The sequence below is a fragment of the Melanotaenia boesemani genome, chromosome 24 (genome assembly GCF_017639745.1).
Source record: "Melanotaenia boesemani isolate fMelBoe1 chromosome 24, fMelBoe1.pri, whole genome shotgun sequence".
Taxonomy (NCBI): domain Eukaryota; kingdom Metazoa; phylum Chordata; class Actinopteri; order Atheriniformes; family Melanotaeniidae; genus Melanotaenia; species Melanotaenia boesemani.
In genome coordinates, this window is record NC_055705.1 from 8,348,082 (window position 1) to 8,373,729 (window position 25,648).

A 25,648-nucleotide genomic window follows, 5' to 3' on the forward strand; every position below is an offset into this window, starting at 1 on the left:
TTTTAGAGCTTTTTGATTGGCTGAATTGAAAAAAGAAAAAAAAAACATTTCACTAAATTTCTATCATATAAGATGTGATTTTCCACAGAGGATAATTTCATTTTCTGGTAATTTGGACATTTTACGAATCAAAAACAAACCCTGTATTTGTATGTCTTGCTGTTTCCATTACAAGCCTGTCAGCTGTGTTAAGACAGACCTCCGTCCTGAGTCAGCCAACCCTGTCCCCCCTCCTGGGGTAAGACACCTCCCCTCCACTTTGACCCCGACTGCAGAACTCTGGAGCTCATCATGATGTTTAAAGTTCATGATAAGAAGGCTGCTGGTGTTGCTTCCAGCAGGAAAAGATGCTTCAGAAGTCAGTAATGAAATCAGTCCTGAGTCAGAGTGGATTTATTTTTATACACAGGGAAAATGATACTGTACACATACGAATATCTACAATGTTGACTCACTAATGATTTCTACTATAATATATATAATTACATTTGTCACTACTGTGTTACCGCCTTTTCTAAATGTTTATGGAAGTATAAGTCTTTACTTTGGCCACGAGTCTCTTACACATTCCACCTAAAAGATGTCCAAACATCATCAGAATTAAAATATCCTTTCCACAGATGGATGAATATAAGGTGCTGCAGGGTCAAGAGTGTCAACAATCTGGGATGTAAAACAATTATTAAACGCTGAAACCTTAACTATGACATCAAGGATACTTCAATACTTTTCATTTTTATTGAAGGAATGGAGCCCAAAATGTTCCTTCATGTGGAAAAAAGAGCAGTAAATTCATCAGGACTGATGTTTGCTCTCTTCAGGCTGGATGGATATAAAGTCTTTAATTATAAAGCCCTGATATGTGGCTCCTTTTCATGTTAATAGAGAGACACTGAATGGATGAGCCTTAGGTCTAAATATTAAGCTCACCAAAAAATAAAATATGATCAAACTGCATTAGAATAACTTTCTTAGGTTCACCTTTTCATTTTTTTGTTAACACACACATCTGACCAGCCAATCACATGGCATCATTTAGTAGACCTGATGAAGTAGCCAGACAGTGTATGTCAATTCTCAGCTTGCTGCATCTCGGACTGGTGAGTACTTTTTGTATTTGCTAAATATTTTGATTCAGGAGCTGAATGTGTTAAATTTGAGTGCAAACTTAACAGTTCGACAGCTTTATATAAATCCAACTCTTTGGCTCTGACATCTTCTTTTTTATGTCTTTAACTGCTGATGAAGACAGCTGTTATACAGTTGATAACACATTATCAACAACTTTTCATTCAGCTGCAAAAAACTGTCAAAACGAAAAAAATGGATGAATGAATTTATGCTGCACCGATACCAACGATGAAAATATTCCGGATCCTGGCTGTGCTCAGTTGCTGATAATTTCCCCTTAAAGCTGCTCTGAAAATGAATGCCCATCCATATTGCTTTCATTTCCATTCCTCTTCTATTCTAATGCAGGATTTGACAGCCTCTAGATAAGACAACTAAAGTAATAATATCTGATGGCAGCTTTTCTACAACAGTAAGGAAGTCTTTAATGTACTGCAGGAGCTGAATGTACTCAGCCTTTGTGCAGACAACCTGCTCTTGAGCCATTACTGTGCGCAAGAGAGAGTATAAATAGCACAGTGATGGCTGTATAGTGACACCTTTGAGTCACGTAGAACAAAGCAGTCAAACCAGCAACGTATCGCCAAATGCTGTTCAATGTCTTATGCAGTGGTTATTTTAGTCAAACAGACTCTATGGCCTTGTCTCTGTGGTACCTTACACTAGGAAGATAAATGGGCATTAAAAACAGATAATATGATATATAGTCTGCAATAACTTAGAGGAAAGATTCTGCAAAGCAGCTGCTCCTACATCTGGAGCTGCCTCATGGCTAGGCTGCATAAATCCCAACCTCATCATGTTAAGGTAAAGCTCCTTCTTATTTAGAGTTATTAACAATTAGAATAATCCAACATGGAGTCTACCTTAATTAGAGGTACAGTTATTTTCCCAAGGTCCATGTGTGGAAGGTAGTAGAAACTCATCCAAAATTGAAGGTAGTAGTTTTTATGCACTTGCTGATGTTTAGAGAAAGACCAACAGCCGTTGTGAATATGCTGATTGTCTTCTTTATACACCAGCAAGTATATAAAAGATGAGTAGGCATTTATAAACAGTTTGTTAGTGTGCATCAACACACAGTTGAAGCCCCCCAGTTCAGAAACAAATCACATTTGTTTTCTAAAATACTAAAATACAATAACTTAAATCTGTAATTTGTTGATCTATTGGTGACTTTACTGTCTTTACATTAATCTATAATTTCATGCTACTGATGATCTAATTGCTGGGAGAGAAGCAAAAGAGGACAGATAAGATTTTAGAATATAAAAAATAACAGCATTCTGGCCGACTCAACCACCACGTAACAAGCCGGCCTGGATAGCAAATGATGTTTGGCCTAAATATGGCCCAAATGTGCATTTTTGTTTGGCTCAGGGATTCACACTTTAAGTGGAGGATCAGTCTATTAACTAGTTTATAGATATTTTAGGAAATGAATCAATCTTATCTTATCTACAACTAGATTTAGATGCTTATGATGTAACATGAACATATTCTGAAATTATCTTTAAAACCACAGCCATTCTTTTTAATCTGCCATGTAATCAAAATGAATTAATAAGATAAACATAAATAGGATATGGAGATTTGCCTCTTATGATTGTTTTTTTTCTTTTCTTTTCATTTGATCTATTTTAGGTTAAAACTAAATTAGAATAATGAGCCTCTGCCTATCTTTCCATCTGAGAGACTCTGTCTCTCTGAAATGCTCTTTTTATACCCAGTCATGTTACTGACCTGTTGCCAGTTAAGGTAATTGGTTGTCAAATGCTCCTCCAGTTGTTTTTTGTTTTTTTTTACCGGTTATTTTACCATCATTTTGTTGCTTCTGTTCACACATTTTTAAGATGTGTTGCTGCCATTAAAATTCAAAATGAGCATAAAATGGTAAAATGTCTCAGTTTCAACATCTGATATGTTGTTTATGTTCTAATGGGAATAAAATGTGAGATTTAAAAAAAAAATTGCATTCTGATTTTATGTACATTTTACACAGGGTCCCAACTTTTTGGGAATTGCACTTATAAAACACATTTTCTTCCAATGTCACCAGGCGGGTTCTGTACATCTGTAGGAATATACACCTAATTTTTACTCGGTGAAAGCAGATATGGGTTTTTTTTTTCACAAAGTACTGATAAATAAAAGGTTACAATAGAAACGTCTGCATGATATTTAGTATTTGAAGCTCTGGACTGAGATTATAGAAAGTTCTTTCCTTGGGTGAAAATGGCATCAGCTTTCATTGCGCCAAAATAACGAATAAACTGACACATGGCTGCAAGAGATTACAGAATAATGTGGCGTTTTGTAGCCATCTCTCCTTTTGATGTGTTGGGGTTATATTTTGTACACATCCATTATGAGGAGCTATTTACTGGTCCCTTTTTTATTATCCTGCAGACCTACTACACTGCTCTTCCATTCAAACAAAATGAGCCTGTCATCTCCCCAAATTGCAGAAAATTCATTTGCAGCATGCAATTATCTTGACTATCTTTTGCTTATAATAACATTTTATTCAGAACAAAGCACATCACACTCATCTAACACATTTTGTGAGAGACGCTGCTGCAGCCATCATCCACCTCCGGAGAGCTGGTCACAGAGACCAGATCAGTCCTGAATCATGGAGACTCAGTCAGCTGTCAACTAAAATCATAAATATCATAATAAAAAACACAAATAAAACAAAATGTTTAACCTTTAAAGACCTAGATCAGCATCAGAACAGTAGCTAATTCAAACAGTTTTTGAGTGTTGAAATCTCCCTGCTGTCATTTCGTCTGCACAGAGCAGGTTGAAATGTTCATCTCTTCTAAAAAAAAAAAAAAAAGGTGAAAATATTTAAATCTCACAAATCCCAGCAGTGCATCTGTTACACTTTGCAGCTCACAGTCTGTTTGGAAAGCATCTCCATACACGCTATACATAACTTCACCACCAAATGCGAATGTAGGCTGCTTTTTGTTTGGGCTGTGACAACGCTGACCTTTAAAAGCCAGGTTTGGTCAGGAAACTCTGATACTTGGGGTAAATAAGAAAGTTGAGCGAGATATATGTGAGATTTAAAGGTGTCACAGATAACATTGATTAAAATAAAAGATGCAAACCAAAGGATTTTAAGCTAATCTAAACATTTCTCAGTAAGATATTCATAAAAAGAAAGGATCAGACACACAATTAAGCTCCAAAATATGGATTTTATTATAATAGTTCTGTTTTATTTTATGCAGTTTGTTTTGTCAGCTGATTCATTTTCCATGAGAAAAGACTGGTTAGAAACCAAGCAAATACACACTAAATGTGGGACATGTATCTCTGTAACCCAATAACCTCAATCACTTTGAAGAGCCCTCTCACATTAAGGAAAACGAGGAGATATATTTACTGGGCGAGCTAGTAGACGATGCTTATTAGCACCAAGGCAACAGAGCACATTGTCGAGAGCTCACACAGAGCACCATTTGTCATGCAAATGACTGTTTTGCCAAAGCGACAGATGACTCCGCTCATCCTCCTCCCCTCGGCCAGAGTCATGGTTCTGGCCACGACAAAAAGCTTGTTCTGCAGGGCTTTTTTTCTTGCAGCGCTGTATGAACTGCAGCTGCAGCTCTCTGCCTTTCGGTGCCGTGTCAGAAGACATCACCTCACACTCTGACTCACAACCACACTGCATATTCACTGCTGACCATCCTTGTCAGATGGCTGAAGTGACGGCACATTTTCTCCTGCCCTCCTCACGTGCTGTCATTACGCCACAACAGGGAAGAGATTTTGTGGTGGAAATGACCTCCCCCAGCTATGGCTGTCCTTGTAGAGATGAAGGAGGTGGGGAAAGGTAGCAGGGAAGGCTGCTGGGAGGCTAAAACTAAATGTCCTGCTTGAACTCTTGTTATGGAGAACAAACTGGACCCAGATGATCGAAGAAGTCTCTGTGGCTGATATGGTGTTAGCAACATTTATTGCCTTGTCCACAAGCAGCAACATTTTAAGATCAGTTTTATTGATCCTATATTTAAATGTTTAGGTAATTATATTTCTTATAGTTCACTTGTGTGACTCTAACATGGCTATATTGCTCTGGTTTTCCTCACAGTTATAATTTGGGACAATTATTATTTATTTTCTACAATAATTATCTCTTCAATGTATAAACAAATCTCTCTGATTATGTTTGCTGATGATGCAACACTAATTATCTCATTGTCACTTTAATAACAGATGCCAGAAGTACTAAATATGCAACATGGTTTAAAATAAACTTTGTACATATTTTTTGAGTGTTGAAAAATCAAATTAGATGATTTTATATGGCAAAAAAGATAACTTTATTTAAGAGATGTACTTCAAATTAAACTTGGATTTATTTAACTCACTCAAGTATCATTAAGTATATTTTTAGGAGTCATTGTTAATGAGAATTTAAGCTGGGAAAACTGTGTTAGAGGCTAGTTTTTAGTTAATAAATCAGCTGGGATAATAAAGATGGTCAGCCACCTAATCTCCACAACATGTCTCCTCACTCTTTATTATAGTTTGATTCATCCCTATGTTTCTTATTGTAAAATAGTTTAGGCAAATATTTTTTTCCAGTTATACAGAAATGCTGTGTTTGGGTCACCAGACTTTTTGATTCATTCGTGTTGAGCCATTAGTCCCCTTATTCTACATATATTCTTCAGGTGGTCCAAAATGGGGCCAAACTTTTCGGCTTAATCTATCTTAAATATTACTGACTGAAGCTGAGGACTAATCTTTGGTTCCAAGGACAAGAAGTATGAGACCAGAGACCACTGGTGAGACAGGGAGTTGAGTGCCTACAACATTTTTATGGTGAGATATTTGTTTATTTCCTTGATCTGAGCAAGTAAGAACACTTAAGGAACTCCACGTCATTTTTATTTGAAAAGATCTGCAGTTACCACTTGACACAAAGTAGTCCCTGTCTTTGAAGTAATACAGTTTGCATGTTGTTTGTATTGTGTGTCTCTGCGTTGGCTCTGTCATGGACAGCTAACCTGTCCAGGATGTGTCCCACCTCTTGCTCTTAGGAGGATAGGCTCTGCCCCCTATGAATAAAGAGAGTATAACAAAAATGACTATAGCTCAGAGTGTGTCAAGGTGTTTGTGTTATTGCTAGTTCTGTTCATTAGTTTCTTTTGTTCTTGAGTCTTCTGTGTTTTGGTTTCTTGTCTTTATTTTAGAGTCACACACTTGTTTGTCTTGTGCATGTTGCTCCTGATTAAGCTCACCTGCTTCAATTATGTCAGTCACTTTTTTCCTCTAAATATACGACTCCTTTTTTGACAATTTTTTGTGCAGAAACTGTGTTTGAGATTTTATCATCTAAATAAAGAAAGCTAATTACCTTCATATCCACTATCGTGATTAATGTCAGCATGATTAATGTGAAGCAGGGATGTGCTCAACTAGTCGATTAATCAATTAGTCGAAATGGCTTGCATCCTTTTTTTTAAAAAAAAAGTGGATTTTTTGTCAGCGACTTTCTCTGACTTAGAAAGTTAGAAACTTCCTGTTTAGCGGTGAATATTTTGCTACAAGCTTTAGCAATAAACACCACAAAGCTCTTCTAGTTCCAGCAGTCTCGTGTCTGCTGCACCACTGCTGGATAAAGTGAAGGGAGCTACGTCTGAAACTAGTTGCAGCTTCACCCAGGAGGAATTACCTCTCCTCCTCCAGTTTAGCAGCTGTTTCTATCTTAGGTTTCACCATTAGTGGAGGCAACAGACCAGAACAGCATGGTTACTAAAACCTCAGAGATGTTGCTTCAGCAGCAAAACGACCAGGTAGAATAACAAGGAAAATAACAGGTTTTGTGTTTGCTGAATGCTCCTGTGGGTGTGGTGTTTATCTCACGTAGCATAGAAGGCGGCCCTAAAAGCAAGCCCTGTCTCCCTGACCCGCTTTCTCATCTACTTGCTGAACAATCAAGGACACTAGAGTCCACAAAGTATGACAATGTAAAAAAAAAATGTGTTTATGGAACACACACAATATACAAATAACATCTCATACACATTTTACAGTTTCCATTTGTTGATAAAGAATTTTTAAATTTTATTTAATTATTGTTGACACCATGATGACGTTAAGACTAATCGACTAATTTTTGAAAGGCCTGACTAGTCGAACTCAAAAATCACCTAAAAGGTCCTCCCTAAAGTTGAAGCTTTAATTAGATCCAGCTCCGGATCTGGTTTGGTGTTGCTGTGTTGTCCATGTCCTCTAAGAGTAAGGAAAGCTTGTCATCACTCTGGTTCATGTGACAGCTTCCTGAGGCCAGATAGAACTCGATGTGATCCAACAGACTTCACTGTGACATCTCCAGCCTTGACTTGGAGGACATGCTGTGCTATGTAACCACTGCAGTGCAGGAGACGACCTGGGGGGCCGAGGGGGCGTCTAATGAAGAAGGGTTGATGTGTGAAACAAGCGTTCCTCTAACAGCTCAGCTTCTGTTACTGTCTTTGGGTTGTTTTTACATATTTGTCCTTTATCCATCTATTCACCCTCCTCACCCATCCATCTTTCCCTCCTTCATGTATTCATCCTTTCATCTACCTTCCCTTATCCATTCATCTTTCTCCCTTTTCCTCCATCCTTCCCTCCTCTATCCATATATACACTACTCATTCATTACTCTTTCATCCTGTCATTCTTCTTTATCAACCCATCCATCCTCTGCCTTCCTAATTCATTCATCCTTATATCATTTCACCTATTTATCCTTTCCTCTTTCGTCCGTCGTTCCATCCCAATCATTCATTCATCCTTAACTTCTCTTATTCACTCATCTTTCCATCCTCCTGCCCATACATCCTTCCCACATTTATCTACTTATTCTTTCATTTTCTCTATCATTTATTCACCCTTTACTCCATCCATCCATCCATCCATCCATCCATCCATCCATTCATCCATCCATCCATCCATCCATCCATCCATCCATCCATCCATCCATCTTCCGCCTTCCTAATTAATTTATCATCTATCCTTCCTCCACCCATCCATCTTTTCCTCCATCATTTATCCTTCTATCCTGGTACTTCTCTAATCCATCTATCCATCCTCCCCGTACCTTACTGATTCATACCTCCATCTTCCCTCTTTTCCCACCCTCATCCGCCCATCATCTCGCCCAATAATCATTTGTTTTCTCATTCTTTTATCCTCCTTACCTCACCTATCCACAATCCATCCGTCTTCCTCATTCATTAATCCTTCTGTCCTCCCTCCCTTGCCTCACCCATTCATCCTTTTATCTTTCCTCCCTCATCCATTATCTGTCATCCATCCTAAACCGTCCCTCATTTATTCATTCTTTAGTCTTCCCCGTTTTCCTTCACCCGTCTGCCCTTCCCTCCTCCATCCATTTATCCTTTTTTTGCCTTCCTGCATCATTCATTTATCTTCATCCTTCCTCCTCACCCATCTCATCCATTCATCCTTCCTCTCTCGCCATTCATCCATTCTCTATTATTTTTCCCATCCTCTCTTCTATCCCTTTGCTGATACATCTTTCCCTCCTTCATCTATTTATTCTTTTATTCTTCCTTTTCTCATTCATCCATCCAGCCATCGGCCCTCCTCACCCATCCATCCTCACATTCTCCTCTTCACCTCTCAACCTTCACCTCATCTTGTTTCTTTCTTCTCCCTCTTCATATCATTCATTCATTTCATCCCATCTGGGGATATTAAATCAACCTGGGTCACTGACCCCCACCATGAGTCTCCTCTTCCCAGCCCAGATATCAAGACATGGCTCCTTGTGGTCCAATCTTCAACACATAAAAAACACAGGAAGTAGAAAGATGGGTGAGCTAATGGATTGTTTCCCCTCTGTCCACTGGTTTCCTGAACTAAACAGCAGGCTTGCACACCTGTACCCCCACTGACATTAAGCTTTCTATGATATCTTTCCTACTGCTGCATGTTTAAATATGAAGATAAACCTGAAAGTCATACAGCTTCTGACAGCTGTCCAGCATCATGTGTGAGGGCTGAAGAGTGGTTGATAGCTTCTCACACTCCTCTTCTATCAGCCTCCCGGCTCTTATCCAGCAGAGAGCTGCTCAGCCTGCAGAGCTCGCTGTCCCTTCACAGCAGACATCTGCTCCACGCCGGCCACCGCTCCATGTCAGCTCCTCCTCAGCAGCAGCTGGACACATCTATTTAAATCACTTGGAGTACAACACCCACACACGTTGAGAAGTGCTTCCAAGTACTAGCCCCTGCATTTCTTTCTTCCATGCATATATTTTCTTGGGGTGTTTCAAACATGCTCTAAAATATTAGCTACCTGATAAAGCAAGATTAAATTTTGAAGTTCTTCTCTTCTAGTTCTTCAGCTGTAATGATTTGAATGTTTATATAAAGCCCGTTGAATTGTCTTGTGCAAGAAATGTGCTGTACATAAAACTTGCCTTGCCTAGTTAGAACCGGTTTTTTAACCCTTATCCATCCCAGTACATCTGAGCTAAATTAACCATCCATTCTCCGTCTCCCTTATTTCTTCCACTTAATATCCTTCCTCCCTTCCTTCACCCATCCATCCTTCATCCATTCATCTTTAATTCTCTGAAGATGACGATGGAGCAAACATTTATGAATATTCATATACATAAGCAATCAAATATGAGGCCTTATTATAAAGACTATTCATTCACTAATTATTTCTGTGCTTCCAGATTGATGCATTTAAAGTTTAAAGCTCAGTTTCACTGATAGTAAATCAATCACACAACGAAGGAAGCGAAAATGTTGACGCAAACGCAAACTCATCCCTCCAGCCTGTTTTACTTTGCATCTATTAGCATCTGGCCCGTCGGGTTAAAATACCCCAGATACTCGCCAGTGACTTTGCCACAGTTGATGACATAAAAAGTAAACAAACAGAAAGTCAGCTGCAGGAACTCTTCTAGAAATCACCGTACTCCTGATCTGTAAGTGCAGGTTACAGCTCAATCATGCAAAGAAGAAGCAATATGTGAATATAAACCAAAATAACGCTGTCATGTCTTGAACAAAGCTTATAGTCTGAGGCAAAGTGAAAAACTGTTCTGTGGTCAGATTTCATTAAAAAATGTGGATTTTTGCATCAAATCTAAAGTATCTGCTAAAGTCTTCTCTGTCCTCTCAATTGATCTTTATCTAGTGTTCTCATCTGCATTCTCTCTGTCTTCTCATGTCTTTTTATCCCCTCTCCGCAGTGCACACTTTTCCAGAACACCTTTTCCCCTTGGCTCTCAGGCAACTAAATATAGTGACTGGTGAAGACAGCTCGGCCTTATAACAAATGGTAAGCAGAGCAGAGCGGAGCAGAGGCTCTGCAGAGGCATGTTCATGAGGATGTGCTGGAGACAGTGAAGCACATACTAACAGCTGAGGAAATACACAGCAGACTCATTATTCAGCTAAGAAAACAATGGAGATTTGTATTTGATACCAGAAAAGGTGGATCAAACAAGTAATAAACTGCAGGAAAAAGACATTGTTGGGGAATTTGTGGCCATTACTGTGTTCTAGGTGCATCTGGGTTACATGTCCCCTCAGACAAATAGACTGCAAATCAATACAAAGTTGTTCTAAGTGATAAAAACATTAATCTGATGACAGTGGGCTGTTCCATGATGATGAAACCATCTTTTATAGGACACGAGATGCCATGTGAATGTTTGATAACTATGGAAATTAAGTCTTTAACAACAGGGAAGCACAGAAATTATTTCATGTACAGAAGTTTCCTCTTCAAACACAATCAGTATTTATTAGTTAATTGTCAGTTAACACTCTTACAGCTTTTGCTGTAATAAAAATGCTGTATCTGTTCAAAGGACACACTGAATATCTGAACCTCCACAAAGGGTCTGAGTGTGAGGATTAAGCTGATCACAGCTGTAATGTTCCTGAAGAAAATCACCACATTGTTGGACTTGGCAACACAAACTAATCTTGGTTAATTCATGTGGTAGACTGGTGTAAAGGTATGTGGGACCTCTCTCATGCTCTGTAGGTCAGAACAATGTTTTTCTTATTCTAATCTCCAACATATACGTTCATTTAAGGTCTACATGTTTAGCTGCTTGTTAATATAAGCAGCCTGGTACAAGTAAAGTGGACCCAATACTGTGGCCAGTGAGTGTATGCTGGTCACATTAGAGATGGATTGCGGGGTTCAAAAAGGTTACCGCAGAATCCATTTTGTCAGGAATCAAACTATATTGAGCTTTTGTCCAAACAACAGGATTTGTGCTGTGCAGGCAGGTTTGAGTGATTTTTAAGGGTAATTTCTACATAAATGAAACTCATGTTGTGTTTTTTTTTTTTTTGTTGTTGTTTTTTTATTATATCTGATGATATTATTATTGTCAGCTTAGGGTACAGACAGGAAAAGGCTTGCCTGGTGCAATATTCTAGGGCAGCCAAGGGGCTGGGATGCTACCATTAACAGATGCTTGACCTAGGCAGACATTTGGAGGATGTCACAATCAGGGCTCAGCTTCCTACTGAGGGAAACCCACGACTATGCCCTTTGAACATCACACAGTTGTATATTGAGGATGAAGGCTGTCCCCTCTGTGGAAGCTCCAAGGCAAGCCTCCAGGATATACTGTCAGGATGTAATGACACTGGCCCAGGGACATTTTAGTCCTTACAGAGCTGGCTGAGGTCTTGGAGACCTGTAGGGTGGCACCAAACCACGGACTGATGGCATTTAAGCATGTGTGAGGTCGTGAAGCCCAGAAGCACAAACCAACCTCTTTGCAAGAGGACCAGCATGTTCACACCAGGGAAAGAGTTGTGAATGTTGGCAGACCTCAGGAATCAGTAGGCCTTGCAAAGAGAGATTGTGACAACTACTCTCCAGCAACACATCGACATGTGGTCTGGGGTGGAGATGAGGTTCTGCTGATAGAGCTAACCATTCCTTGGGAGGAGGGTATGGCAGCAGCCCATCAAAAGAAACATCTTAAGCTGTCTAAACTGGCAGTTGAGTGCCAAGAGGCTGGCTGTTAAGCTGAGGTTTACCCCGTGGAGGTTGGGGCTTTGTGGGTCAGTCAACAGTCAAACTGATGCAAGGTGCAAGAGTAACAGGGTCAAGTCTGAAGAAAGACATGAAGGTCCTAGGAGAGGAAGCGGAGAAAGGAAGCTACTGGCTCTGTGTTACTTTAGGGGTATGCTAGGACACAACAAAAAATACGTTGGGACACAGTTATAAAATAATAATTAGCACATTTTATTAAACACCCATGAAACGACAAATAAAATCTGTAACGAAAATACACAAAATAAGTGTTGGGGTTCGAGGACCTGCTGAAAGAAATACATAAAACATATACCAAAACCCACCGAGTGCAAACGAAGAAGTGACGAAACTCAGTGAAGAAACTAAAACCAAAGAGCAGCAGATCCATAAACTAAAGTGACGGAAGTCACAACCAAAACCAAACACTAATCTAGCCCAACACTGTAACTAAACACAAAGCACCCACTGTGGCAGAACAACTAAAGGTGTAGCCAAAGCCTGAACCCAACTGAGTAAGAAAACAAAGGTGAATCCAAACTTAACACAGAACCATTCGAAGTCCCCACATGGGGCGCACCACAGCCAGGAATTCTCCTGCTGTGCCCAAACAATGGTCTGCCCCTCACATGGTTCACCCACACGAAGCACAGCGAGCACTCAGTAAGCTTTGCTACCTCAAAATCCACCACAACTTGGAATGAGGCCACCTGTGCTAACCAGCCACATTCCTACAACACGCACACATAGTGACTAAGCGAGGGGAAGCAGCCTGTGCCAATCCAGCTTCCCCTCCTGACTGGCTTCGGCTGCAGCCTTTTCAGCCTCAGCCTCTAGCAAGCTGCAGCCTGATTGGTCCATAGTGAAGCCAAACAGGGGCGGGGACGGAGGTGTGCTGGCTCCAGCCATTCCAGACAGCGTTCTGAAATTTCCAATCAGTGATAATACTGGCCACAGCTGCCTGCAATTAGCAGTGGCCGTAACACTCTGCCCATGGAGAGGAGATATTAGCTTGGGGTCAACAACCCAATGAAAGCAGATGCAGGGGTGGTGGGGAGACATCTCCAGTGTTGCAACCCCCCTGAGAGATGTACTGGGTTAGGGAGCGAAAAGTCTGTGAACAATGGCTTCCAGCTGATGACCCTGGAGCTGGCCTAATGGCAAACATGGCCAAAACTCTACCAGAGATGGTGAATTGATTATAAAAAAAAACTCTAAAAACATGAGTAATATTCATGCATATCTAAAAGTAGAGCAGGGCTTCAGCCCACGCAGAGCAGCACAAACAGCCTTTTTCAGGATCTGCAGTGTTCCCATTTTATTCAGTGTGATTAAAAAACAGCTACACAAAAAGGAGCTGATATATTCATGAAATTCAAGAAATGGTTGAACTTCTGCAACCTAAATGGTGTCTGCAAGTGAACTTCACTTGCAGACACCATTTAGGTTCTACAAGCTGTTAAAGGGAGGTAACACTTCATAAGACCTGCAGTATTTTTTTTTTTTGGTAGCTAATTAGATGTGACGGACTGAATGTGATAAAATACCTCATATAAGAAACATGGGAATTCTCAGCCACCACTTCAACAGCATGTTTTGCTTTAACTAAACAGAAAAAGGGAAATTTTCAGATTAAAGTAAAATGGCCACAACCGTGATCCACCTGAAAGGATTTTGATGTAGAGCAACAAAAAGTTAAACTAACTAACTCATTTAAAACATTTAATGCCTTCAGCCTCCTTTCAGGCACGTTTCCAAGACAAGCACAATGAGACGCACAGTGAGGATCACTGGAAATCAGTTTTACCAGCACGGATTTTCCTCGATGCTGCTGCATGATGAATGGAGTCTGCTTAATTCTGACGTGTTTATCCTGTGATGTGGGTTATTTGTGACTAAACTGAAATACAAGCAGCTGAAATAAAGAGAAGCATGTGGAAAGTAAACCTCTAGTGCCTACAGAGCCATGAGCATCTGATTGGCTTTGGGAGCTAAATGCATGATAGCTGGAGGCACGGTGGTGATCAGGAGTGAGAAAGATCCATCAGATATCTCTGTGTGAATGTAAGTGTAATGTAAAAACCCTCAGACTTGGCAGACAATGATCCTAAAGCAGCAGTTTTCTGCCTCTCGTATCTTCTGTGTGGTTATTTTTGGGTCTGGTAAAATGAAAATTGTGTGTGTGGATGGAATTCAGCAGATAAACTATGTGAATATTTTACATTTTGTGGTGAGATCAGCCGATTCCAGACTCACCCAGAACTCCGAGCCGGTAGTTGATTGTGATGACGATGACATTCCCGTAGCTGGCCAGGATGCTGCCGTCAATCATGTTGCCAGTTCCCTCCATGTATGAACCTCCGTGGATGTACACCATGACTGGCTTTAACCCATTCTCATCGTGGATATCTGCAGAGAAAAACAGGCAAAAATTAAAACAAAACTTTTGTTTCAATTACACAGTTTAGATGATAGGCTGCAAAGAAGTAAAAAGAAAGAAGCAGAAGAAAGAAGAACAAGAAACATGCAGCTGATTCATTCATAGATAAGTTAAGTAACCTAAATGCAAATCAATTAGCACAGAGCACCAGAGGTCCACTATGAAACATTCAGTTAATTGTTCATTTATTTGCATTAAGCAATATCAAAGTATGAAATAAACAGATCTTTTAAAGGTTTCAGTATTATATATGTACCACGCACTTTACATTATTTAGCATTTAATCAGCTCTAACTTGGAAACTGTGGGGTATATGAAGCCCAGGGGTTATCTCTTCTCCCAGATCCTTGTGAGTTCATTATTTAGCTCTGCGTATGATCATTTATGATACACAGAAAGACTGAAAATGGAAATTATGGCACCACATACACCATATTTACATAATGAATACAGATTTGCAAATTTCTGTGAAATATTAAGAAACTCAAAAATAAATCATGTATGACTCTAGAGCAGTTAAACCTGCATTATTTTACATTTGAGGGGGAAAACGAAACACGGAATAAATGTTTTAAGACAGTTTGTTTTATTTTCATCCATCCATTTTCTATACCCACATATTCCAATTCAAAGGGCTGGAAACTATCCCAGCTGCTATCAGGTGAGAGGTGGAGTAAAAATCACTGCAATGAGTAATTAAAAAAGTATATGGTTCAATATATTCCAACTGGATGTGACCCTGTTCAGTCCAATTCATTTCAGACCAAATCATGATAATTGTATCTACATACTAAAAATTAATGAAAGGCTCTCTGGCCAAGGAAAACAGTGGAATAATCCTCAAAGAGAGATTTTATTTACTGATCACTGAATAAACGTATCACCAAATACTTGACAAAGAAATAAAGTGTGTTTCATACTGATCACAAAAGGCCTATAATTCTATCAGTAGACCTGTAATAGTGACAGACTGCTAATGAATTGTTAAAAAAGAAAAAAAGAAATAAAGAAAAAGGCATCCATAAAGGTGACAGTTGCAGCTGCATTGTAAAAAGAAGGTATTTTGGTTAAAACCAGGATGCCCAAGTTAGTTAGTTAGTTAGTTAAATCTATAAAAGTATAAGGTGCAGTTCTTTTAGTGTCAAAATGAAGGTATAAAAATGATAATAAAATGCAATAAAAAAAAAAAAACACAAGTTAAGGGTAAAATAAAAAAAAGGAGACATAAGTAAAATTTATATATATATATATATATAACTATATATATATATATATATATATATATATATATATATAGTTGGTCCCTTACAGGCTGGAGACATGAGGTTTAAAGTAAATGTGAACTTGCCTGCTATTTAATTGACTGCTGAGTAGTATCCTAATGGCTATAGGATAAAACTGTCCTTTTATCTACTAGTCTTCATTTTTAAGGATCTGAAACGTCTACCTGAAGGCAGACGTTCCATATAAATATAAGTATAGTTATATCTGGATATGTCTGCTATTACAATATCAAATGAAAGCTTTATTGTAAAAGTGAATTAACATTAACGCTTAAAAAGAGTAAAACAGTTTTGTGTTGACATTGTTTTTTTACCTGAATATTCTCAGCTTGCGAATGATTGAAAGCACTGTATCTTACTGTTGCATCTAAGCCTATTTATGAGAAAAATATGGCTTGTTAAAGGAAACCTTTCAGAATCACGTCCGCTCTGATACACTAAAGATTATATGGGTCATATCCCCCTGATGTCGCTTGTAGGGGTGTTAAGTTACAGGGCATCTTTATAAATTGTGTTTAAGGGTTCAAACAAATGACCCATGGGACTGATCAACAGGACGACTTGCTGGAATGAACACTTACACTCACCAACCACTTTTATTAGGTACATATATCATCTGTGAACAAACAACATGTCCAACCTTGAAGAAGATGGGCTACAGCAGCAGAAGACCACACCGGATGCCACTCCTTTATAAAATGATCTCAGTTATAAACATTTCCAATTAACATTTTACACACTGAAGTTGCAGGAATGTCTAATATGCGCCTGCATGCAAATATATTCATATCCAGTAAAGAGAATATATGTATTTATATAAACCATATACACTAATACACACACTAACACTCAAATATACATTACTGTAGCATGTCTAAGCAACTAAAATAATTCCTTAGGCCTGTTTACACCATGAGGCGTTCTGGCCTCTCGTTTACATGGTAACAGAGTTTTGGGTGGATAAAATCGCAGTGATTGGACGACGGCTTCCAAAATGATATTTTCTTGGCAAGTTCTATAAACTGGAACTGAAATCTGTGAGTGACAATGACGTCTTTTCTGTCATCCTGCACCCTGCTTAACCCACAAAAAGCACAACAATGGCGGACCTCAGTGTCATGTTTGTGCTGCTGCATCTTTTTAAATTTTTTGGTCTGTTGATGGAAACATCTCTGGATGAGACCTGGGAGGACGTCACTGGTACGACATTTTCGATAATAGCGTTGTTGACGAGCCAGTATGGAGGTTGGCACGTAACACTTCTATTGCTGTTTTGCAGACTAATGAGGATGCCGTGCACACCTGGGTGTGTCGCTGCCCACTAGAGGCCTGGCATGCACACTACACTACATCCTATTTACTTTTTCTCCTGCACAGACATAGTTTTCATTCGACTGTTGCTGCATTTTTTTTTCAAACACAAAAGAAAAAGTTTTGCATTTTGTGTGGAAACGTGTAAACAGATCCATAGTATCTTCAAGGTGAGAGTTATTATCAAGACTTGAGCAACCATTTTACCTGTACAGTGAACTTAGTTGCTTTTATGGAGGCAAAAATCATATGAAGTTGTCTAAACTAAAGATTTTATTTTATCTTATTGCACAGCTAATTTGTAAACTTAGAAAGAAATGAGCCACCACCTTATCGTGGTGGAGGAGTTTGTGTGTCCTGACGATCCTAGCAGCTATGTTGTCGGGGGCGTATGCCCCTGGTAGGGTCACCCATGGCAAACAGGTGTCTAGGGGAGGGACCAGACGAAGTGTGGCTCACAAAACCCTTATGATGATGAAAAAACAAGGACCAAGGTTTCCATTGCCCGGACGTGGGTCACCGGGGCCCCCCTCTGGAGCCGGGCCTGGAGGTGGGGCACGGAGGCGAGCGCCTGGTGGCCGGGCCTTTGCCCATGGGGCCCGGTCGGGCTCAGCCCGAAAGGGAGACATGGGCCTCTCCTCTCGTGGGCTCACCACCTACGGGAGGGGCCATAGGGGTCGGGTGCATTGTGAGCTGAGCGGCTGCCAGAGGCGGGGACCCTGGCGGTCTGATCCTCGGCTGCAAAAGCTAGCTCTAGGGATGTGGAATGTCACCTCTCTGGCGGGTAAGGAGCCTGAGCTGGTGCGCGAGGTTGAGCGGTTCCGGCTAGATATAGTTGGACTCACCTCGACGCATAGCTTGGGCTCTGGAACAACTGCCCTCGAGAGGGGCTGGACCCTCTTCCATTCTGGAGTTGCTCCCGGTGAGAGGCACCGAGCAGGTGTAGGCCTGCTCATTGCCCCCCAACTTGGCGCCTGTACGTTGGGGTTTACCCCGGTGGACGAAAGGGTAGCCTCCCTCCGCCTTCGGGTGGGGGGACGGGTCCTGACTGTTGTTTGTGCCTATGCACCAAATAGCAGTTCAGAGTACCCACCCTTTTTGGAGTCCTTGGGGGGGGTGTTGGAGAGCACTCCTTCTGGGGACTCCCTCGTTCTGCTGGGGGACTTCAATGCTCACGTGGGCAATGACAGCGAGACCTGGAGGGGCGTGATTGGGAGGAACGGCCCCCCTGATCTGAATCCGAGTGGTGTTTTTTTGTTGGACTTCTGTGCTCGTCATGGATTGTCCATAACGAACACCTTGTTCAGACATAAGAGTGTCCACATGTGCACTTGGCACCAGGACACTCTAGGCCGCAGTTCGATGATCGACTTTGTAGTCGTGTCGTCGGACTTGCGGCCGCATGTCATGGACACTCGGGTGAAGAGAGGGGCGGAGCTGTCAACTGATCACCACCTGGTGGTGAGTTGGCTCAGATGGTGGGGGAGGATGCCGGTCAGGCCTGGCAGGCCCAAGCGTGTTGTGAGGGTCTGCTGGGAACGTCTGGCAGAGTCCCCTGTCAGAAGGAGTTTCAACTCCCATCTCCGGCAGAGCTTCAACCAAGTCCCGGGTGAGGCGGGGGACATTGAGTCTGAATGGGCTGTGTTCCGTGCCTCTACTGTCGAGGCGGCCAGCCGCAGCTGTGGCCGTAAGGTCGTCGGTGCCTGTCGTGGCGGTAACCCCCGAACTTGTTGGTGGACACCGACAGTAAGGGATGCCGTCAAGCTGAAGAAGGAGTCCTATCGGGCCTTTTTGGCCTGTGGGACTCCAGAGGCAGCTGATGGGTATCGGTGGGCTAAGCGGAGCGCTGCTTCGGCGGTTGCTAAGGCAAAAGCTCGGGCGTGGGAGGAGTTTGGAGAGGCCATGGAGAATGACTTCCGGACGGCTTCGAGGAGATTCTGGTCCACCATCCGGCGGCTCAGGAGGGGAAAGCAGTGCTCCGTCAACACTGTGTACAGTGGGGATGGGGGGCTGCTGACCTCGACTCGAGACGTTGTGAGGCGGTGGGGGGAATACTTCGAAGACCTCCTCAATCCCACCAACACGTCTTCTGATGAGGAAGCAGAGTCTGGGGTAGCTGGTGCTGGCTCGCCTATCTCTGGGGCTGAGGTCGCTGAGGTGGTTAAAAATCTCCTTGGTGGCAAGGCCCCGGGGGTGGATGAGGTCCGCCCGGAGTTCCTTAAGGCTCTGGATGCCGTAGGGCTGTCTTGGTTGACACGCCTCTGCGGCATCGCGTGGACATCGGGGACAGTCCCCCTGGACTGGCAGACTGGGGTGGTAGTCCCCCTCTTCAAAAAGGGGGACCGGAGGGTGTGCTCCAACTACAGGGGGATCACACTCCTCAGCCTCCCCGGTAAGGTCTATTCAGGGGTGCTGCAGAGGAGGGTCCGTCAGATAGTCGAACCTCGAATTGAGGAGGAGCAGTGTGGTTTTCGTCCCGGTCGTGGAACAGTGGATCAGCTCTACACCCTCTTTGGGGTCCTCGAGGGGGCATGGGAGTTTGCCCAACCAATCTACATGTGTTTTGTGGTTTTGGAGAAGGCATTTGACCGTGTTCCCCGGGGACTCCTGTGGGGGGTACTCCGGGAGTATGGAGTGCCGGACTCGCTTGTAAGAGCTGTCCGGTCCCTGTACGACCGGTGTCAGAGCTTGGTCCGCATTGCCGGCAGTAAATCAGAATCGTTTCCAGTGCGGGTTGGACTCCGCCAAGGCTGTCCTTTGTCACCGATTCTGTTCATAACTTTTATGGACAGAATTTCTAGGCGCAGCCGAGGTGTTGAGGGGATCCGGTTCGGTGGCCTCAGGATTGGGTCTCTGCTCTTTGCGGATGACGTGGTTCTGTTGGCTTCATCGGGACGTGATCTTCAGCTCGCACTGGAGCGATTCGCAGCCGAGTGTGAAGCGGCTGGGATGAGAATCAGCACCTCCAAATCCGAGACCATGGTCCTCAGCCGGAAAAGGGTGGAGTGCTCTCTCCGGGTCTGCGATGGGGTCCTGCCCCAAGTGGAGGAGTTTACATATCTCGGGGTCTTGTTCACGAGTGAGGGAAGGATGGAGCGAGAGATCGACAGGCGGATCGGTGCGGCGTCCGCAGTGATGCGGGCTCTGCATCAGTCTGTTGTGGTGAAGAGAGAGCTGAGCCGAAAGGCAAAGCTCTCGATTTACCGGTCGATCTACGTTCCTACCCTCACCTATGGTCATGAGCTGTGGGTAATGACCGAAAGAACGAGATCTCGAATACAAGCGGCCGAAATGAGTTTCCTCCGCAGGGTGGCCGGGCTCTCCCTTAGAGATAGGGTGAGAAGCTTGGTGATCCGGGAGGGGCTCAGAGTAGAGCCGCTTCTCCTCCACATCGAGAGGAGCCAGATGAGGTGGCTCGGGCATCTGGTTAGGATGCCTCCTGGACGCCTCCCTGGTGAGGTGTTCCGGGCACGTCCCACCGGAAGGAGGCCCCGGGGCAGACCCAGGACACGCTGGACAGACTACATCTCTCGGCTGGCCTGGGAACGCCTCGGGATCCCTTCGGATGAGCTGGTGAATGTGGCCGGGGAGAGGGAAGTCTGGGTTTCCCTGCTTAGGCAGCTGCCCCCGCGACCCGACTCCGGATAAGCGGAAGAGAATGGATGGATGGATGGAGAAAGAAATGTTAAGATGGCTAAGGGGTAATTTGTGTTTTACAGTGTAAGGAAAACCATTAAATATATTGTATATCAAAAATGTTTTATTCAAAAGGTTTTAATGATGTAACTGATGAGGCATTGTGAGAATAAAGACCTCAGGTGTTTTAGAAACGTACAGGTAGAGAGCCAAGTTAAATCTCGACTGATTCTTAGAAACACGAAGGCTTTGGGAGAAAATTGGATGACTTTGGTGCCTCGGGAGCACAAGTCCATTTGTCTGTGGTGACAAAAGAAATATTGTCATGTCTATTTAAACAGAAAAAGCTTTATTTTGCAGTTTTCCCCTGTATGCATTGTCATAAAAAGATCAAACACTGTAACACATACGGGAAAGGTAGGTGGTGTTTAAGGTATAATTTGAGCTTCTCCTGCAGACCCTGATGAGAATTTTACGGCTTATTCCTGTAATCGTTACTTATGTTTGCTCTGTCACCTCCTCCATGTAATCTTTGTGTAATGCATCGAGGAAAATGGCAATTAGGGCAGATGAATGCCTTGTTTATGAAGCTCTCCAGTAGTGATTAAGCAGGGTGATTAGTACATGCGTAGGTGGTGATTATAAAATAACACTGGGTCCTTCGCATGAAATAAGATGGAAGAAAAAAAAAGGATCTTTTGAAGAAGGTTTGCATTAAATGAGCCTGCAGCATCTGGAGCTCTCAGCTGACTTTAACCTGAAATTCTGGGAGCTCTAAAGAATTGACACAGAAATGTTATTTGGAGACTTTTTTAAATTATTTTTAACCCTTCAGAGGAAAACTGAAACATCAGTGCTGTGGTCACATTCCTGCACTATAACCAGTTATGTCAGCCTGGAAATAAGAGCTGAATGAATCCATTTCCCCACAACCTGCAAGCTGGGCCGCTTGGAAAGCTTTTAAATGTAATTTTGGATGGAAGCTGCTGCAGAGGAAAATTCTGATCTGAGAAGTGAGGGTGAGTTGTTAGCATATAGCGGATTTAAAGTTAAGATATTTTTTCAGACTTAGACTTTAGTGACCCCGAGGGGAGATTTTTTTCCACAAACCGAGCCCCTGCACTCCCATCATCAAGTAGGCCGTATTGCGCTGAACACAACATGACAACTCAGCGGGACCTGTTCAGGGCAGCTAAGACTGTGGGCATCAGGCTTTTTCTAAACAAGCCGTCCTCCAATGTAATGTCTTATATCTACAACCTGAGGGCAATGAGGTGATTTATTCATGGAGTGGATGTGTAGAGTCCTGTGCTATTGAGACTGCAATGTGTGCAGTGACCTTATTGTTGAGTTCAGTTAGATTGGATGCAGGCAGACCAGTGATTTCTGCAGCAATACTGGTCATGTGTGTAAGTTTATTTAGGTTCATAAAAACCGGTAGAGCAGTACAGTAGGATGGACAGAAGACGATGTGGCGCAACATAGAGTCCTCTATGTTTATGGATGGCATTGCATTGAAACTGTCTTTTTTCTAAGACAAGCTCATAATATATATGAAAGGTTAATGAATGTGATGTTACTTACAATCCGAATGAGGCTTCCCTGTTAGTTGTTGTTAGAAAATCCTATAATTTCTTTAGATTTCTGCATCTGCTTACAATATTAAAACAACTGAATCTGGTAAAATCAAGTTAAAAAGTCAAATATCACCAATTTTCTTACAAATGAAATGCTGACATTAAAAATTAATTGTTTTAAACAGTAATAACAGTGAGATTAAAATATTTAGTTTTAACGAAAGTCAATGGGACGGTTTTGCCCATGAAATTTAAAAAGAGGAATTATTGGATACTACATTAAAAATACTATGAAATCAAACACATTTTTTGCTACTCTTTGACAAATCCAAGACTCCAATTACCATCAAAGGCACATCCATGTAATATCTATCATTTATTTGTTTTTAAATCACTGCTTATCTGTCATGTAAAGGGTTAAAATCGTAAAAATGATTGAATGTTTGGTATTTTTCAGCAGGACAGAAGAAAGAAAGAAATTGAAATATGATGATTTTTTGAGTGTGGACACTTGTGTCGATGAGAGTCACCAGAGAGGGAAAAAGGTTAAGTTGTCTATGAGTAGGATATATTACGGGATCTGTCACAGATGTGTATTCGGAGGGTATCCTATACTAGGATCTGTTACAGATCAGATCTTCCTGTACATCCCAGACAGATACGTAAACTTGTATACCCTTGCATCTCTCCGGATATTAGGTCTTTTTGTCCAGTGATACATGTAGAAATTACTTTCCTAGGTCCACATTTCTAGTAGTGGGTCAGACCTTTTACCTCCAGAACTGCCTTAATTCTTCGTGTCAGATTCGACAAGCCGTTGGAAATATTCCATTGGAGTACCGTGAACTCATGGTCATGTTCTAGAAAGTAGGTGGAGATATTCTGAGCTTTGTAACATGGTACATTATCCTGCTGGAAATAGCCATCAGACGATGCTACACTGTGGTCATAAAGGCATGGACATGGTCAGTAACAATACTCAGATGGTATTAAGGGGGTACTAAGAGCTCTTAACAAGTCTTTTGAAGCAGCGACAGCTGGTGGCGATCACATCTCCAACATTCACAGTGGTTCAGATCTTTAAAGCTGCTATTTCTCACACAATTTCTATTTCTCAGACCCTTTTCTTCCCATGTGTAAAAGCTTCATACAAGATCTGATTACCGCTGACAGGTTGTATACCTCTCTGGCTTTTAAGTTTGCTGTTTCTTTTAAGGTAAAATTTCACTTTAATTCTAAAAAACTATTCAGGCCGAACGTTTTATCCATCTAAGACTCTATATCCAGCCTACCCTTTTATTTCTAAAGTCTTTAAAAAGCCTCTGGGAATAAATTAAAAGCCCATTTGCAAAGAAAATGCTTGTTAGAAGTGTTTAAATTAAATTGTAGCTCAGAAAAGCAGTCAGTGAAGAAGACTGATGCTCTTCTGCTGGCCTCAGTCTGTCTGGAAATCTCCCGTTTAATCCCAGTGGATTGTTTGATACCTCTGATCTTAGAACTGAAATATAGAGGCCAGATGATAAAAATGAACATGGTCAGTATGTATTAAAGACATTTTTGTCTGCCTTATCTGCATATTTGACCCTAAATTCAGAGCTAAAGAGAACTTTATTACTGTAAGAAGGCTCCATCGCTCCCATAATGCTCCAGAACTTTGATAGGAACAGGAATTCCTCTTTTATGGAATTATAATATGAAATCTGCTTTTAATTAAAGCCATTATTGTAAATCTCCAGGTTATTTTAACCTCCTGCGACCTGGCATCCACAAACACAGTCATCTCATTTTCAGCACCACAAGACTTAATTGTGTACACAAGCAGGCTCCAGTTACATCTGGTGCCTGGCCTGGGCGTTCCCGGCTCTAGCCCCGAACATTTCACATCAAGCCCCGAATGTTTTTTCACCCCAGAAAGAATAAGTTTACATTCTCTCAGCCGCCTTATGACATTAAAGAAGATGGTAGTTTTGTAATTTCCTGGCTTATGTGAATGCAACACAGGTACAATATGACCAATCACAGAGGAATTTTCTGGAAGCGGGGAATCCTCCGTGTTGGCTAACAGCCCGGCGTTTTATCCCTAATCTGAACTCTGGTGTTATTTCGAGCGTCATTATTAGCGGTCAAAAATGGACATCAGACGGTTTTATATTTAGAGAAGAGAGACAACTCTTCATATGTGGTCGCTGCCGATGGGCAGCAAGACTCTGGCCAACACACGAAACAGGTAAACCACAAATAATTTAAACCCTGTATGTCTTAAAATTAAATGAACATCAGGCAGATCATTCGAGACAGTACTTGATACTTCGAAGGTTAAGCTGTACTAAACCGTTAGCGCTGCCCTTTTCTGTTCTACACATTTGCATTAAATCCAGTGGTGAAGTCTACGTGATTCGCTGGTTTACCCACTGCTGTGAGTGTGTGTGCACGCGTGCATGCATGTGTTTGTGTTGTAGTAGATGGAAACGACTTTCCCATTAGTGTTGGAGGTTTGGTTTCTAGATGCTGTTTTAGTTTAAATATAAATAAATAAAGAACAGCTTTATTATATATTTATTTACTGATGTTTTTGTTCACCTCCAGGTCACTGGCTGGTCAGTAGTTAAAGATTTTTAAAGAGTGTTTTACATTTCATGTAAAATCACATTACTTATAATTATAAAATATAATTATATTTGGAATACAAAACCAGTCTCTCATGGTCTCACCTTTGTGTGGGTGTTTATGTATTAATGAGGTTGGTGGTTCTTGTATGTGTGTGTTGCTCCAGGACAGGGGTGTTCGAGACTGGGAGGAAAAATCAGAGTATACCACTAGTTTAAACTAAGCTGTACTACTGAAAAAGTAGTAATGGTAGAGATAGAAAACAGCAAGTGAAAGAAGGAAAGAAGGGAAATGATGGAAGGAAAACAAGTGATGAAGGCTGTAGGGAAAGAAGGAAGAGACAGATGAGATGATAGAGAGGTACAGTAAATACTACAGCATGATCTTTATTCTGAAAATTACAAGTGACTAAAAACAGTTCACGTTCATCATTTTGTCCAGATGTCTGGAAAAGTAAAAGTTTAATACTGATTTTAGAGATCTTGTTTACATTGTCACGTTTAAGATTGAAAATAAATACATATCGAAGCACATTTTACAGTATTTGGCTTTAAACAAGGTGACACAATCCTCAAGAAAGCTTAGATAAAAAGCGGTTTTTCATGTG

At 41.6% G+C, this 25,648-nt stretch overlaps 1 protein-coding gene across 1 annotated transcript in view; it reads right to left on the reverse strand.

Annotated features, from left to right (window-relative positions):
• The window catches only part of nlgn4xa (neuroligin 4 X-linked a), a 106,423-nt gene that overhangs the window by 42,743 nt on the left and 38,032 nt on the right, over window positions 1-25,648 (reverse strand). The window contains exon 3 of the mRNA XM_041979122.1: window positions 14,444-14,596. Coding sequence (XP_041835056.1) covers window positions 14,444-14,596 — 153 coding nt within the window. The remainder of the gene's footprint in view (window positions 1-14,443; window positions 14,597-25,648) is intronic.